The 17319-nt window shown below is 43.2% G+C and overlaps 1 protein-coding gene across 4 annotated transcripts in view; it reads left to right on the top strand.

Annotated features, from left to right (window-relative positions):
* Window positions 1-16565, top strand: part of LOC143116577 (Fc receptor-like protein 5) — a 45445-nt gene extending 28880 nt beyond the window's left edge. For 2 of the 4 annotated variants that reach the window (XM_076277754.1, XM_076277755.1), the window contains 5 exons: window positions 11595-11864; window positions 12028-12330; window positions 12760-12861; window positions 12947-12992; window positions 13070-16565. In XM_076277754.1, coding sequence (XP_076133869.1) covers window positions 11595-11864; window positions 12028-12330; window positions 12760-12861; window positions 12947-12992; window positions 13070-13166 — 818 coding nt within the window. In that variant the 3' untranslated portion in view covers window positions 13167-16565. The remainder of the gene's footprint in view (window positions 1-11594; window positions 11865-12027; window positions 12331-12759; window positions 12862-12946; window positions 12993-13069) is intronic. The other 2 variants (XM_076277757.1, XM_076277756.1) reach the window with 2 other exon arrangements.
* The last annotated feature ends 754 nt before the right edge of the window (window positions 16566-17319 follow it).

Here is a 17319-nt window from a genome sequence, read left to right as displayed (position 1 = left end):
TCAGGATGACAATGTCCGTCTTCGCTACACTAAGGGTTCGGAGCCCAATCCACCATTGAGTGACAGTCAAATCACTACTTAGTTAGTTGTCATTAGTTGTATTTATTGCTCTTGAAATCTTGCAGTGGTGAATGAGTATGTGTGAGAGTGTGGTTTCTGTAACACAAATGCACAAATACAGAATAGCATGTCATGTAGGCAATTCTATCAACACTGCTTGGTTGAACAAATAGTTAAATGTGCAGCTTGAGACAATTATACCATCTGTCCACTAGGCTACACTCATGCACTTTACCATGGCTAGTGCTAGGCTAACACCAATGGCCATGAGGTTAGCACACAAGCAAAATGTATGATATAGTGGCTAACAATCCACAACACGGGTATATGTCCTAAACAGATCTTAAGTAAGTTGTAATGAAACATATCTAAAGTTTAAAGTGCACTAGCATTTATACAAGCCATGTTAGCTTACCAGGGCAAATATCTATAGCTAGCATGATCACTATATAACAAACAATTTAGCAAACTAGCAGCTAGCAAATTATTAGCGGCATGGCATATTATTAGCAGCATGGCACATTATTAGCGACATGGCTAGCCTTGATTTCTAGCCTAGCCTAGAATTATTATATTTTAATTAAATACAGTTGTCACCTCAGTTTAACATTAATTCTATTATGATAACTTACATTTCGATGGACGCACACTAACACAAGAACTTACGCACCATTTCTGAACACACTTCTCATCTCCAACCTAATGAGACATCTCAAGCATTTGGATTTAACTAATGGACTGAACCAAATTGCAGGGGGAGAGTGGAACAGTCCATGTGAGAGGGGCCTTTTTTACAGCCGCCCCAAAGGCCAAGCATCGTTTGCAGTCCATACAACCTAATCTGGTATACTGGGGAGATGGATGATCCTTGCCACTGGACGGGTGTAGGAGCGATCTCCTACCTTGACTTCAACAACCCTGACTCGACCGTCAGGCCCAGGTACTGTCTGGGTGATCTTTCGCACCGGCCATAGTGCTCTGGGTAGTTGCGGATCAACTACCATCGCTGCATCCCCGACATCCAGACAGGAAGGGTCTGAAAGCCACTTCTGGCGGGTCTGTAGACCCGGCAAGTAGCTCCTGATGAAGGTCTTCCAAAAATGATGCGCGAGTAGTTGGCTATGGTGCCATCTTCGTCGGCTGAGGAGTTCTGACTCGGGATACACCACCTGAGGAAGTGATGCATCAGGCCGCCCCATCAGCAAGGTGTTGGGTGTACCTGGATCGGGGTTGGCTACGTCTGATGAAGTGTAGCCCAGGGGCTTCGAATTCAGAATTCCTTCTATTTCGATGAAGAGTGTCCGTAACACCTCTTCAGTCACAGACTGTGAACCAATAGTCACCTGTAGGGCTTGCTTCAGTGACCTTATCTCCCTCTCCCAACAGTCCCCGAAATGAGGTGCACTTGGGGGATTAAAGGTGAACTTTATTTGTTGGGCTGCGAGCTGAGATTGCAGGTCAGGGCTGAGCGAGGCAAAAGCTTCCCGCAATTCACGTTCTCCAGCTTTAAAGTTGGTTCCGTTGTCTGAGAGTAGCTCGAAGGGTTTGCCTTGGCGGGCCACAAACCGTCTTAGGGCCATTAAGAAGGCATCACAATCAATACTAGAGAGAGTATCCAAATGTACAGCTCTGGTCGTCATGCACTTAAATATAATCCCCCATCTCTTCTCAGTCCTCCTACCAATCTTTATGGTGTACGGACCAAAACAATCGACTCCAGTGGAGTAGAAAGCAGGTTGATGTAGGCGGAGTAGAGCTGGGGGCAGATCCGCCATTCTCGGTATGGCTGGCTTGCCGCGCCACTTCTTACACTGAATGCAGTGATGTTGGTGCCGTTGAATGGCTTCTCTTCCTCTCAGAATCCAGTATTTTCTCCTCAGTTCTGAGAAAACACGCTCACTTCCAGGGTGATGGAGCTGTTCATCATACTGCTGGATAAGAAGCTGAGTGATCTTGTGCTTGGGATCCAACACAATTGGGTGTATGGCGTCAGCATCCAGTGTAACAGCTTGGCGCAGGCGTCCACCAACCCTTATGAGCTTGGAAGCGTTATCAACTTCAGGTGCGAGGGAGAGGAGGCGACTGCTTCTGGAAAGTGCCTTACCCGCAATCAGCTACTGACGGTCCAACTCAAAGCAGTCTTGCTGGACTCGCTGGAGGAGAATCCTTTCAGCGTCTCTATAGCTGTCAGCAGTGAGCTGAATACTATCTTGTCCATGTAAAGACAGAGCTGTGGCCTTGACTAAGTCTTGAAATGTTGAGTATTGATCAGCATCCGGAACAGGAGGAATGACTGCCGTGGAAGTGAGACCACAGAAGGTAACTTTCCGCAGTTCCTCACTATCTGCAGGGATGGCTGCCTCTTTGGGTAATTGAGGCCACTGGTCTTGTTTCTCCCACAGGAAGGCAGGTCCACGAACCCAGCGGCTATCTGCTGTGATCTCAGCAAGGTATTTCCCTCGTGTGATATATTCAGCAGGATTACTTGCCGAGTCTACATACCTCCACGACTCTCTGTCAGTCAGATCTTGGATTTCAGTGATGCGGGTACCCACAAACACCTTAAACCTACAAGAGTCTGACTGCAGCCAAGTGAGGACAGTAGTTGAGTCTGTCCAGAGGGTCACTCTGCGAATAGGGAGGGTCAGCTCTTCTTTCAGCACCTTGTATTGTTGCGCTCCCGACAGCCCGCCACAGAGCTCCAGACGAGGGATGGATTGTTGTTTCTTAGGAGCTACACGTGATCTAGCACTGAGAAAGGCTACTTCCACTACCCCACCTGAAGCTTCCGTCCTGAGGTAAGCAACAGAACCATAGGCCTTTTCGGAAGCGTCGCAGAACTTGTGTATCTCCCTTTGACTGCTGGGGGAGTCCATCTCTTGGCTGCTGAAGCATCTTGGTAACTTGATGGTCTGTAAGACAGGAAGCTCACTCTCCCACTCCTGCCAGGTGCGAAGGAGATCATCAGGCAGCGATGGGTCATCCCAATCCCGCGTTTTGTCCCATAACTGCTGAACTACCACCTTATGGCGGCCTTACATTGTAAGATTTTGGTCTGTTTTCAGAATCGGCGACTAAATTTCCAAAGTCGGACTGAAATCATGGGAGTTGTACTGGAATCGCGGCGCGCTCCCATCAACTAGATCGTTAAGTGTAAGGTGCCAATCTTAGCGGTTTTAAGTCAGTTGGAGACAGTCCTTTTCTAGTTTTGCCGTTACGACAATATCAAACATGTTTGATATTATCGCAAGTCTTTCTAGTCGTGGCTCATGCAAATAGTGACGTGAACTATAAAAACCAATAGTGACCTCTCTCTAACACCAAACAGGAAGGGGCAAAGTAGGCGACAGCTGTAGCCTATATGATTATTTGTTATTCTTAGAATATTTTTCATTTCTTATACATATTTAGTCGGCTCTTCCACGTGACAGAACAACTCTATATCGTTTAGGGATGTCACGCATGAAACAATGCCTACAGAAACACGAAAATATGACATTGAGTTTAGTAGGCTATAATTTCAGTTCCTGTTAATATATATTGCACGATGGGTAATAATTTAAAGGAATCTAGTTGCAGTCTTGTAAATAGTGACCCTGCAAAATCCCTAGTCATTGCAAAATCATAGTCTGTGACTTAAAACTCTATTACTTGTCTTTAGATGTGAGAGGGTCTGAGACTCTTCTATCTTTTCCAAATCTTTCCAAAGTCTGTCAGTGTAAGGAGGGCTTTAGCTCTAGTGGTATATGGTAGGATAAATCCAAGCGGATCGTACTGACTGGCTAGCACCTGGTATATTGTGCGCATGGTGATGGTAGAATGCTCCAATGGGCGGTGCTTGTATGACAGCGTGTCTGAAGGACAGTGTCAATGAAGTCCCAAGGCAGCTTCATGGGCGTCAAGCTGTCCTTGAGCTATCCACATCTCTGCGCTGTCTGATCGGATCTCTGAAGGGAGATGGGCAATGACTGAGGGTTGGTTACTTGCCCACTGTCTCAGTTCGAAGCCTCCACTATTCAGCGTCTCCTGCAGCTGATCCACTAAGGTCTTGGCATCCTCCTCCAACCTCACACTCCTCAGGCAATTGTCAACATAGAAGGACTTCAGTACAGTGTCCCTGAGGTCGTCTGCATCCGTACTGTGGTCTATGATGTGTCTTTGGAGGGCAAACACAGCACAGCAGGGAGAACATGTCGTGCCAAAGGGGAGCACTCTCCATTTATAGATGTCAGGTGGCTCTTCACGCTTTAAGTCCCTCCACAAGAATCTGAGGAGTGGCTGGTCCTGATCTGATTTGGTGGAACATGCCGCGGATATCACTGCTGATCCGAACCGAAGCAGCACAGCCAGTAAGGAGGGCCCCAGTGTTGGACCAGGAAGCAAGAGCTTGTTGAGATTATTCCCCCCATACTCAAAGGAGCAATTAAAGACCACCCGATTCTTTCCATTATGTGCCACCATGTGATGTGGAATGTACCAGCTGGTGGGGGCGTCTTCCTCTTCTGGTCTCAGTTTATGCACATAGCCAGCAGCCACCAGTCTTTGAATCTCAGCAATGTATGCCGCTGCCTTCTCTGGTTCTCTGGCCAATCTTCTCTCTATGCCACATAGCTGGGGAAGAACTGCCTCCTTCGGGGTTTGAAGGTGAGGCATGTTCTGGACCCGAAGAAGCGGAGTGGCATAGCGATGTACTCCATCTATATCTACCCGTGTGGTTTGACTTTCAAGGATAGCAATGGCCTCTGTATCCTGGCGTGAGCGAGTGCTAAGCCGTTCATTACGCCAGGGCAGTGTATCCATTTGCCATAACCTCTCTACATGACTGTAGATATCTGGTGGGGAGGAGGCAGTGGCAATAAACAAACACTGCTGCTCGGCCAGGTAATGCCTCATTCCATGTGCTGGACCCTGGAGTGTCCATCCTAAGCGGGTCCTCACAGCTGCTGGACCTCCAGGAGGTCCTAGATGCACAGGTTCAACCGGCGTGATTAAGTGCGGGTGATCGGAGCCAATCAGAAGCACTGGACGCACACCTTGAAAGGGCTGTAGAGGCAGACCTTGGAGATCTCTTCTGGTGGCTATGTACTGGATATGTATGTTCAGCCAGACTCAGGCGCTTTGCAGTGAAGGCTCTGCTGATATGGAATGCTCGCTGGGACAGTGAATGAGACCACAGCACAGCACTGTAGCTCTTGCCTGACGGTTCTCAGGTGAAGCTGTTCTGGTTGGCCGTTGAGGCCTAGCTGGTCAGCAGCAGAATGGAGGAGGATGGTCTGTTCCGAGCCATCATCCAAGATGGCGTATGCTTCCATAGCTCTGTCTCCATTCCGCAACACCACCTTACTTAACTTCAGTAGCACCTTCCGTCCTTCCAGAGGCCTGTCTATGTACAGAACTTCCTCCACGTTGCTCTTACTGGGCTCAGACTTTGGTTGATTCAAGTCTTTGCTGTCCTTCACCAATTTCTCCTTTGAGCGCTCATTGATGTCATGCAGGACTAGGAGGTGTCGGCTGTTGCATGTCTTGCATCTCATCTTCAAGTCACAATCAGCTGCACGATGTCCTCTGCCGCAACGCCAACAGCGACTGTTATTCTTAACCCAGGTCTGCTTCTGAGAGGTGCTAAGCAGCTTGAAATTTGCACAGTTCAATGAGTGCTTATCATTGTTGCAGTAAGGGCAGTATTTCTTAATAGTGTCAGAGTAGGCTGGTGTTACCTTCTCTGATGTGGGTATCACTCCTGTGCTTAGGAGGACTGCAGAAGACTCCCTTCTTGATTTTGAAGCCCGCTGCTCTTGCTTTCCTTATCTACCTTGCTACTGAATCGAGAGTTGTCTTCTTGAATGTGGAGTTCAAACTCTAACCAGATCAAGGAGAGTAGGTATGGGTACTCAGTGAGGATGAATGAAGCGGCGGAAATTGGAGCGCAGATCGTGGGGGAGTTTGGCTAGCAGCCGGGAAACGTTGGAGCCACATTCCAACTCCACTTTACCTTTTCTGCCCAACTGTTCCAACATGCCCACCAGAGAACGCACACGGAGAGCAAACATCCTGAAGGCCTTGATGTCAGCACTGGCTACATTGGGCCCATCCATTACTTCTGCTATTCGTTGCAGGGCAAGTTGGTGTGGTTGCCCGTACTGAAGATCAAGCGCAGCCATGGTGTCTGTATAAGGATGCCTTGAGTTGATGTATGAATCAGCAATCAACAATGCCTCTTCATTCTTCAGATGATCGACTAAGATCTGATATTTGAATCTCTCCGAGGAGTCACTTGGCAGAAGGTTCTCCAGAGCAATCCGAAGACGATTGAATTATCGTGGGCTAGGTTGTGTCATGTCTGGAACAGTAGGCTTAGGTCCCCGGTAAGTCTGCTCCCGTCCACCTACTGGGCTTGGTGATCTGGACGGGGAGTGACGAGGCTTATGGGTCTGACTTTGCCTATAATGCCTATACCCATGATCACGGGGTATAGCGGTGTTAGCACGCTGCCTGCTCCAGTACCCTTCTTCATCTTCGCTCTTTGACGTGATTCTCTGCTTACATTAGACAACTTCAGAGGTGCTGGCGAGGGCTCTCTATGACGCGATTCACTGCTTGCTCTAGACAGCATAGGAGGTGCTGTTGAGGGTTCTCTTCTGCTTCGTGCCTTCACCTCTGATTGTAAAGCGTAGGCTGATCTGTCCTTTGTAGGTGAACCACTTATCTGCAACGTCTGAATGAGATTACCCAAATGCTGAACTTGGCGACGAAGCTGCTCTGTTTCAAAAGCGCTCTGGCGACTCCGTTGTTCTAGCTTGAACTCAGTGTGTTTATTTTCGATGCGAAGTGTCTCGTTCTGAATCTGCATCATTTCTAGTTCACTTAACGAGGCTTCGTTGTTCCTCTTATTAGATTTTGTATCCTTGCTGGTGAACACATCTTCCTTGGAGGGCCATACATCTTTCATACGAAACTCTGAAATGCTGCCTTGACTGATGGGTGATAGTGAACGCCTACTACCCACTGCTCCATCTTGTTCCTCTGCTTCACTGTCGTAATCATGCCTAGTCTCATGTAATGCCTGACGTGGCTGTCTAGTTGTCCTGTGTAGGTCTGTGAGATCATAGGCGTCTAGGTATGCAGGGAGGGACTTCTTCCTCCTGACTGGTGCACTGCTTGGTTCTGCTGGTGTGTTGGACATCTCCATCAATGATGAATTGGCTCCGAGAGAGAGACGCAGAATCCATGTTGCTTGAAGTCCAGTGTAAAGTTTCCACAGTTAGTGATGGTTTGGGGTGCCATGTCATCTGCTGGTGTTCGTCCACTGTGTTTTCTGAGATCCAAGGTCAACATAGCCGTCTACCAGGAAGTTTTAAAGCACTTCATGCTTCCTGCTGCTGACCAACTTTATAGAGATGCACTCGCTCGACCATAACCCTATAGAAAATCTATGGGGTAATGTGAAGAGGAAGATGCGATACGCCAGACCCAACAATGCAGAAGAGCTGAAGGCCACTATCAGAGCAACCTGGGCTTTAATCAGTGGCGGCTGGTCAATAGAGGGCGCTAGGGCGCCGCCCCTCCTGTGAAATATTGACTCTTATTCACCTTATTCCGCACGCAAACATGGGGGGCACTAGCTTTGCCCACATTGTCTCCGAACTTCCGATTGAGCAGTACATCCATTGCAATACATTGAGATAGCAGAGCTCTATCGAGATGACTGGCATCATATGTTATGGGTCATCCTAAAGTTAGGAACGTTTATTTATGATTTTGGTGACTTGAGACATTTCGGTTATACACCTTTCCTATCTGAAGTTAGGAAAACACTGACTTTGGAGCGGCTGTTCTCTAATGACTTTCTAAACTAGTTACCATAGTTACCAAACAGATAAGGATTTGCGAGTTTCTCCATACGATACACCGTCCACTTCCGCATATCGTCTACCCACTCCGTAGGGGTGAATAGCCTTGGGTAGCGAAGTACAATATTGCAATCTGACCTCCTGATGGCATTTCTCGTTTTCGTCCCAAGTTAGCCTCTCTATCCTCTTCTGCCGTGTTATCCCAATGAAGCTAACTAGACGTAGCTAGCCGATCGGAAGTTTAAAGACAACGTGGAATTTACAAAAATGGGCGGGGCTGAATAAGGTAAATATATCTACCAAGATCAACCATGAATCAATCAAACCTATCAAATATGAAAGAAATAAACAAAAATACACTGCATTTTTACTTGTGCAATGGTGTAGTGGTACCCGCCACACTGACAGCAACCATTAAATGCGTCTGACTTTAGGCTAGGCTCACGATTTGCCATTCGATATAAAGCCCTCCAGGTCAAGGGCGCCGGTAATGTTGGAGTCTATGAGAGCTAGCAAACTTTTTATTGTTTACAAGCAGAGAGCTTTTTATCGACGCATGAAAATTCGATTCTAGTTCGCACATTGTTTTCAAATTTTTTAATCGGAGTATCTATTTACACCCTTGGTACGAATAGCCTTGGCCACACAGCTGAGCTATTCACACCCTGTGACATAATAACAAAAAGACGTTGCTCACGTGCACAAAAAACATGGCGGACATTTGTTTTTTTGTCAGCAGAAAGTGAGGAATTCTGAAAGGTTTTGGCACTAATATCTGAAAGGTTTTGGCACTAATAGATTAAGTTTTAGATTGAAAAGTTGTGTTTTATTTTCAGTCAGTTCTGTCAGTTTTTTAGTTAACAGAAATTTTGTGAATATGCCATTCAGGCCTATAAACTATAAGTTTACCTGCAAACACCATCTAGTTGTGGAAGGAGATGGTGCAGTGGTCACAGACATGGTTTAGTACATGGGAGACTGCCTTCGATTCCCGCGTGATGCGTTTTGGCAGAGTGAGTGTGCATGTGTACCAACGTCTGGAGAGAAGGCGAGCAAATTGAACAAGAAATCGGTTCTCAAATGGAAGTTTTGATTGCAACAATTAGCTAGTTCATGCACCAGGGTGTAAATAGCATACATTACTATATACACCAGGGTACGAATAGCATCCACTTCTAATTATACATTGATGCAAACAGCATACCTTATTGTGTCTATTACACAGCTGAGCTATTCACACCCTGTTATGTAACAATAAAAAAACATGTTGCTTGTTTTTATTATTATTATTACATTGTGTGATCAATATGCCAGAATAAATGCACAGGGGTGCAAATAGCATACACTGATATTTGTACCAGACGGGGTATTAATAGAACACATTGCTGTGTGCACCGGGGTACGAATAGCATACACTGCTAATTGTACCAGGGGTGCAAATAGCCTTACCCTTTTTCAATCTTAGCGTGATTGGACAATTCATCAAATCAATCACGTCCATCTGCAAGCATTCGCGCCACAGCTAACCAGTTCCAGGGAAGAGACAAGATGGCTAGCGGAGACTGGATGATGACGACTGTGACTGTGAAGGAAAACTCGATTATATCCCACTTAGAGAAACTCCATTTTTTCGTTGGTTGGCTGTGGAGAAGAAAAGGGTGAAGGAATTGGGACCCGACTGTCCGGACTTTTTGCAGCAGGCTACTGATCTACTACTATCGACTAGCTGGATGTACAGTAGGTAATGTTTTTTCCCCCCCCTGCGTATTGTTTCAAAGTCCCGGGACGGAGATGCTATGAACTATAACGGGGAAGGACTTAAAACATTTTACCGAAAAAGCCAAGAAACACAAGTGCTTAGCATTGCAGAGCAGCTCTCCTCTCTTCCTCCAGACTCTGAAGGCTTAGCATTGCTACTGTGAGGATGTACACTGGTTTTCAGCGGCCCTCACAACCCCACACCACCACCCCATCCCTTTCAAGTGTACATATTGTATTATAGTTCTCTGCAAACCTATGGTGGCATTATGCCTTCAGTGTGCATATTGTATAGTTATCTGCAAACCTATGGTGGCATCATGGCTTCAGTGTGCATATTGTATATAGTTCTCTGAAAACCTATGGTGGCATCATGCCTCCAGTGTGCATATTGTATATAGTTCTCTGCAAACCTATGGTGGCATCATGCCTCCAGTGTGCATATTGTATATAGTTCTCTGCAAACCTATGGTGGCATTATGCCTTCAGTGTGCATATTGTATAGTTCTCTGCAGACCTATGGTGGCATCATGGTTTCAGTGTGCATATTGTATATAGTGTATATAGTTCTCTGCAAACCTATGGTGGAATCATGCTTCCAGTGTGTCATATTATATTGATATTTTATCGTATTTGTCTAAATGCATACTTGACTAGATTTATGAGTGAAGTTACCAATCACAATAGATTGGCCGTAACACACTCACCCAATTTAGAATCACATTATCTCTCTCTCACTCACTCACTTTCTTACAAACACACATACAGACACAGACAGAGAGAGAATGTTAACTTGTGAATAATTCCACATTTTTATTGATGTGTTTGCACTTTTAATCTTGCTGAATTCTACAAGGCAAATTAAGTTAAAACTTAGTTCACTAGCCACATTCGTCATTGTAAGGAAATTTTGGCTATTTTGTCTATATTATTTTGTCAGAATGCACAAGAATGCTTTGTTTGTATGTGAAAATCACAACAAAAAAAAAAAATCTTATGGGGGAGGATGCCCCCAGACCCCCCTACAGGGGTTTGGTTTAAACTGTCAGCCCCTCCTAACATAACATTCACCAGTCGCTGCTGGCTCTCATAACACCTGAGCAGTGCCACAGACTGATCAACTCATTGCTGCAGTAATTCAGGCAAAAGGAACCCCAACTAAGTATTGAGTGCTGTACATGCTCATACTTTTCATGTTCATACTCAGTTGGCCATCATTTCTAAAAATCCTTTTTTTGTATTGGTCTTAAGTAATATTCTAATTTTCTGAGATAATGAATTTCGGATTTTCATTAGTTGACAGTTATAATCATCAAAATTAAAAGAACATTTGAAATATATCAGTCTGTGTGTAATAAATGAATATAATATACAAGTTTCTATTTTTGAATGGAATTACTGACATCAACTTTTTGATGGTATTCTAATTATATAACCAGCACCTGTATGCATGTATATGTGTGTGTGTAATATATATATATATATATATATATATATATATATATATATGTGTATGTGTGTATATATATATATATATATCATCAAAATCCAAAGGGAATACACAAGGCACCAGGCTATATTTGTTAATTTATTGACATGACGCAGGGTGAAATGAAGCAGAAACCAGTTGAGTGATTTCTAGAGTTGTTCAACATCTATGCGGACATAATGAAGCTTGACTTTAAATGAGTTTGCTGTGATTGTGAATGATTTAAGCAGTTTTCACAAAAACAGTATGACTTTAAAATGGAATTCATGTGCTGAGAACTTCATTGTGTGTGTGTGCTGACCCACCTGTGCATGCATGTAGCCTAGTGTTGCATGACCAAAATTAACATTTACATTTTAAAATTACATTAACATTATATGTAAAAGACAGATGGTGTTGAATTGTTAACCCTGGATTTCTTTTCAAATACATTTCAGTCAACATTTCTGCACCAAAGCTGTCATTCACACTCTACAGTGAGAATGCCAGTTACTATGCCAACTTGACTTGTGAGTCAGCTCAGGGCAGTGTTCCAGTTACCTTCCTGTTATTCCTGGAAGGGCAGGAGATTGATCGGCAGGTCGCCAACTCCCTGACTGTATGGTTCACTCTGCCAATGATGGTAGGAATGGACATGGTCTCAGCACAGTGCAGGGCAGAGACAAGTCACCAACAACTGACCAGCAACCTTCTTAATCTAGAAATGGGTGAGATGTAATAACAATAATGGTCACATTTGTGTGTTTTTGAGTACACCATGATGATCCACTAGTAACTGTCTTGACTTCTGATATTTCACATACATGCACATAGTATATTTAAATATATTCCAATGTTAGTGTATGAACATATTTTATCCCTGTGTGTTAGCTCCTGTAGGGGGTCCTGTGTATCTGCACACTGAATACTTATACAATACTAACTGGCAAGTAGTAGCTATGCGACTGCAATGTGACATCAACAGAGGTACCTTTCCCTCCATCTCTTGGCTCCATAACAACTCATTCCTGCATCAGAAGGACTGCTCTAAAATCTCCAATGACAAGTGCCATGTCCTCTTCCTGACTGATATCACACCAGTGAATTTTGGGTATTACCAGTGCCTTGTGAAGGACAGTTTCAACATCAATGCATCTTGGGTGCAGAGTAACATTGTCCTTGTGGAGTCAATAGGTGAGAAAAAAATACCAGCAATGTATTTAAAGCAACACCAAAGAACTTTCCCTCTGTCGCACGCACGCTATTTGTTTATCCAGCACCGGCTTTGCAAATAACGATGTCCACAGACAAGGTAGAATATGTTGCACGATTTATGAAAGTACGATGTATTGCGACATAAGATGCAAGTCAAATTTGTAGTTTCTTATGTCTCATTCCATCGAACTACAGACCCGCTACCCGATCTGGCAAACTTACATATTGCGGTTATAGCCGATAGAGGGCTGCAAAGCGAATGCAGAAGTGCCGTTCACCCTGTTACAAGTTGATGAACCACTGCAACGATTTTGGAAACATTATCTTAAGGTACAAAAAAGTCTTTGGTGTTGCTTTAATTCATATGATGAAATAAAGGATAACATTTACTATTGACTTTTCCTATAGATTTACCTACAATTACAACTGAGGTCATAGCTGTTGTGTTCTGCTGCACCTTGCTGATTGTCATGATGGGAAGCCTGTTCTGCATATTTTGGATGCTTAAATGTAAGAATTATGTGTCATAGCTATCAAAACATACCAAAATATCTCCCTATAGTTCATCACACCACAATATTTTTTTTGCCCTTAGATCCAGTCTTGCAATCAGAAGGTGTTACCATACCTGAACAGCACAGGTGAGTCTTGTTTTCTCCCTTCAGTTGTCAATTGCTTTAAGTCCTCAACTGATTGTTGTTGTTTTTACTCTCTGCAGTGAAGTAATTACCATGTCAGCATTACCATTGAGAGCTGAGAATATAGTAGACATTATGGCCAATGAAGAAATGGAACTTCGCTTTGAACTACAGTAATACACTATTGGATGTTCACCAAGATTAGTAGTTTGAACAGTGTTATCCAACAAAATGTTTTGCTATCCCGGAAAATTTGCATCTCAATCAAAAACCATCACCACCCCATTTTGGTGTTGCAATGAATGTTGCCAATGAATATCACATTCCCTTTTATTCGAAGACTGAAAAAAAAATGTTGGGAAAGGTAATTTAGTGTTATACAGGGTTCGTACGGGTGCTTGAAATCCTTGAAAATGCTTGAATTTTAATGTTGCGTTTTCAAGGTTTGAAAAGTGCTTGCATTTCGGATGCCTGTGTGCTTGAAAATGCTTAAAATTGTAAGTGTATTTCTCTTGACACAAAATCTGACAGAATAGTTAGCTTATTAGATGCAGAAAGTCGCAGAGTTTAAAATTAAAACTTCTCCGCCATGGTCCTCGCTTGCGCCTCTGCGTGTGTGACTGATCTGCCCAGTCTATGGATCTGTCATTTCATGCGTGACAACGCCCCCCTGCACACAGTCAGAGATGACTGCACCAGCACCACCAACATGAAGTGAGGTTGCCGTTTTGATGAGCGTTGGTTAGAAAACGGCTATTTCGGACTGCTGAACAGAAATCATGTAGGGTCATACAGATGCATTGCTAGCTAGGTCGCCATTAAAGCTTACATATTATTGAATAGGCTAGCTCCAATCATTGGAAGACAAGGAGAAAGTTAGGTTGAAGGAGACGAAACTTTAGGTATGTGAATGCAAAACCGCACCAATCATGTCTATGGCCGTATATCTACCATTGAGTGTCCCAGTGACGCCACTTCCGTTTGCCTCCATGGGACCTATCTTTCAAAAAATTTTGAACGCCAGTCTATGGCGAAAAATAAATTATTTTCTGGTCCCGGTTGACTTGTGCCTTGAATTACCCATATGATGTTTGTCAATTTTAAAGACAATTTTTCATGTAAAGACATTTGCAGTTTGTTTCGTAACTATTGAATTACAACATTGTGAAAGATCGTAATTCCAACGACTACAAACCCATCAGTCGCGCTACGTTAGGTCATTCAAAGTCACACTAGATTGTACAATAGCTTCTACCAGCAACAGGTCTTAATTGGGCTTTCCTTGCCGATAAAAATACCATGAGTCAGAGGATTAAACACATCAGGTAAGTTGTATTCGTCCATAGACTGTATATTAGATACTGTTAAGTGACATAGCAGGCAGCAAGATGCAACCGTTAACTAGCATAACAGCTAATCTTATCGTTTCATTACGTTGGTGACGTACATCGTTCGAGACAAAAGATGTAGTCCACTGAGCGGATTCGCACAAAACCAACATAACTTTTGAAGTCTATCGAACAACAGTACTTTCTTGACGTGAAAAATTATCTTTTAAATTCACACACATCATATGTGAAATTCGTGGCACAATTCAAACTGGACCAAAAAATAATTGTTATCTCTCCATTAACTCCCGTTCATATTTTTTGAAAGATAGGTCCCTTGTAGCGGAAGTAAAACGGAAGTCACTGGGACACTCTATAGAGGTCACCTTTCTTTCTTCAAATTCAGTTTCATTTATTGACTAAAAATAGCTGACAAGACAATTATCCTTGCATCCACGCACCGACGTCGCGCAACACGTACTGTAGCCTAGGTTGTAGATACCTCCAACATGCAAAAACGAAAGTAGAGTTGACTCTGCTATTGCGGAGCTATTATATGTCCTAACGAACGAACGCAAAACAGTGTCTCACGCAGCTCAAATAAACCCACAAATCCATTGTCCAAAATAAATAATCGTCAGAAAGGCTGACTTCAAGGCTCAAAATGTTATGCTGAAATTCAGTGGAGTTGCAGCTAGCTAACTTGCACTGAAACCTGCACCTGATATCAGAGTCTGGACCAATAGTAGCATATAGATAGTTGCCTAGATAGTAGATAATAGTAGATATTTATATGGATATTATCTAAGCATAATATTGAATATTGGTCAGTTATTTACACAGGAGACAGGAGAAGGGAAATCAGGCAGAAAGGTGGAAATGAGGAGTTATAGAGGGAAATAATAGGCAAAGGGCCCTCAAGTGAGTGAGAGTCAAGGTGTGACTCTCACTGTGTCAGAAGGTATAGGCTACAAGCTCCGCAGCCTATGACCCTGCAATTTATAAATGCAACATTCACTACTCTGATGAGGAGAAGCAGTATTCTTAATTAAAGATGGAGCAGAATGTAGGACTGTCTGCATGCCATTGTAGGCAAGAAAGAGACCTAATCAGTCTTGACTGTCATGAAAGAGCGAGCCTTAGGGACCGTTCGTTATTTATAAACGGGATCACCGGAGGGATTTTGAGTGCTCCGATCAAAAGTTGCATGACCCTCCCCTGCCTGCTACATAATTTTCAACGACCCTCCAGCAGCATTTTCAAAAATGACATGACCCTCCCCGGCCAATTGTCAAAGTCTTCCGCCCACGCTCTAACGCGTTAAGAAAACACATCAACATATTATGCTACCGCACTAAAACCAACCTCTGCTTTCTGATCTTACACATCACACTTCACCAAGATGGTGGCCATTTCAGTAGATTTACTCACTAATATTGTTGTGGAAACACAATAAGCATGGAAACTAAATGCACACTTCCTGCAACTTTATTAGCCTACTTGAAAAGTTACTCCTCTAGTAAGTATTCACATGAAATAAAACAATAAAGCATTGAGACCATTCAACAAAGCACACTGGGTAATAACAAATTCAACACATTAACTTGTTGCTATGGACTCGTCTCTAGGCTTCCTCAGTCATTGTAAAGCTGCCGAAACTGATCATTATCCAAAACTCAATTTCTTAGACGAGCGTCAATTTGGGAGCTTGCTACACTCCTTCCTTCTCAAATGACTTGAAAAGGCCGTTTGCACAATTTCACAAATAATCACAGGGACCGAAAAATACCTAACATGCCAACTTTTTCCGGGTGTTGTCCTGTTGTTACCCCTTGCCCTTCCAGTGAAACAGATGTATTCAAATCATCGTTTTGCTTGCTTGAATGCGAACTCAGAGTGATGTTAACCTAGGCCTATTTAAGTTAACGACGTGGTTGTCGTGAGAACACGATTCATTAGCGCTTGCAGTGTTCGGCCGTAGGCTATGCCTACGTGCGCACCTGCCAGGCTACTCAGCAGCTAGACAAAGAATTCCCTGTATATTCACTCCAAGTCCAAAGCTAAAGATGGGCAGGAACAAGGTAAATGGGTAGAAATGCTTGTCAAAACGTTAGGAGCTGGATGTGTGGATGAATGAAGCACAAGTATGCTTTATGTTAAGCATGCACACTGTTTAAAGTTAGGCTACACGGTAAACTACAAGTAAACCAAAGTTAAATTTAGCTTTTTTAGGGCTGGATAAAGTTGACCAAATGGATATAGGCTGTTAGGCGTGAATAAAGTAGGCTACTTTGTTGCTCCAACCCTTCCAACGTTAATGGGGAAGAATGTTTACATTTTCCGTATTTTGCGTGAGAAACCCGGGAAATCTCCCTTATTTTCATTGTTCAATGTTGACAGAGCTATGGAACGAAAGAGAACGTTATATGGCGACAGAAATCAACAATCAAACAAGCCACTTTGATTTTTTGCTGTTTTCATTAATACAAAAGATGGGTGACCCTCCCTCCTAGACAAAAAAAAGTTAGGTGACCCCCCCCTCAACAAAGAATAAAAAGACATGAACCTCCCCTATTTTCCTCCGGTGACCCCGTTTATAAATAACGAACGGTCCCTTAACATTAGTTTGAGTTCACATATTCAGCAAAGAATAGTTATTTGTTGAGGGATTATTTTCTTATTTTATTTTATTTATTTATTTAAATTTCAGCCAGTAATTTATTTCTTAATTCTTTCTTAATTTTGTTTTCCTGCCTGCTATTAACAAACACAATTTTCTGTTAAAACCATCTCTAAATGATAAAAAAGTAAAAATCATTTTGAGTTAGTAGGCCTATATTCATATAAGTGCTGGAAAAGCTTGAAAATTGACCTTGAAGGTGCTTGAAAAGTGCTTGAATTTGATCTTGGAATAGGTGTACGAACCCTGGTTATAGGAACATAGAGCTATTTATCATCAGCATAGCAATGAAAATCATAACATCATACTAGCTAATTATGTC

The sequence above is a fragment of the Alosa pseudoharengus genome, unplaced genomic scaffold (genome assembly GCF_046254945.1).
Source record: "Alosa pseudoharengus isolate Yale_2024_CS ecotype anadromous, Long Island Sound unplaced genomic scaffold, YU_APseudo_1.1 YU_APseudo_1.1_scf_11, whole genome shotgun sequence".
Lineage (NCBI taxonomy): Eukaryota > Metazoa > Chordata > Actinopteri > Clupeiformes > Clupeidae > Alosa > Alosa pseudoharengus.
Note: the sequence above shows the minus strand (reverse complement) of the source record. Positions and strands in the feature narration are given on the sequence as shown.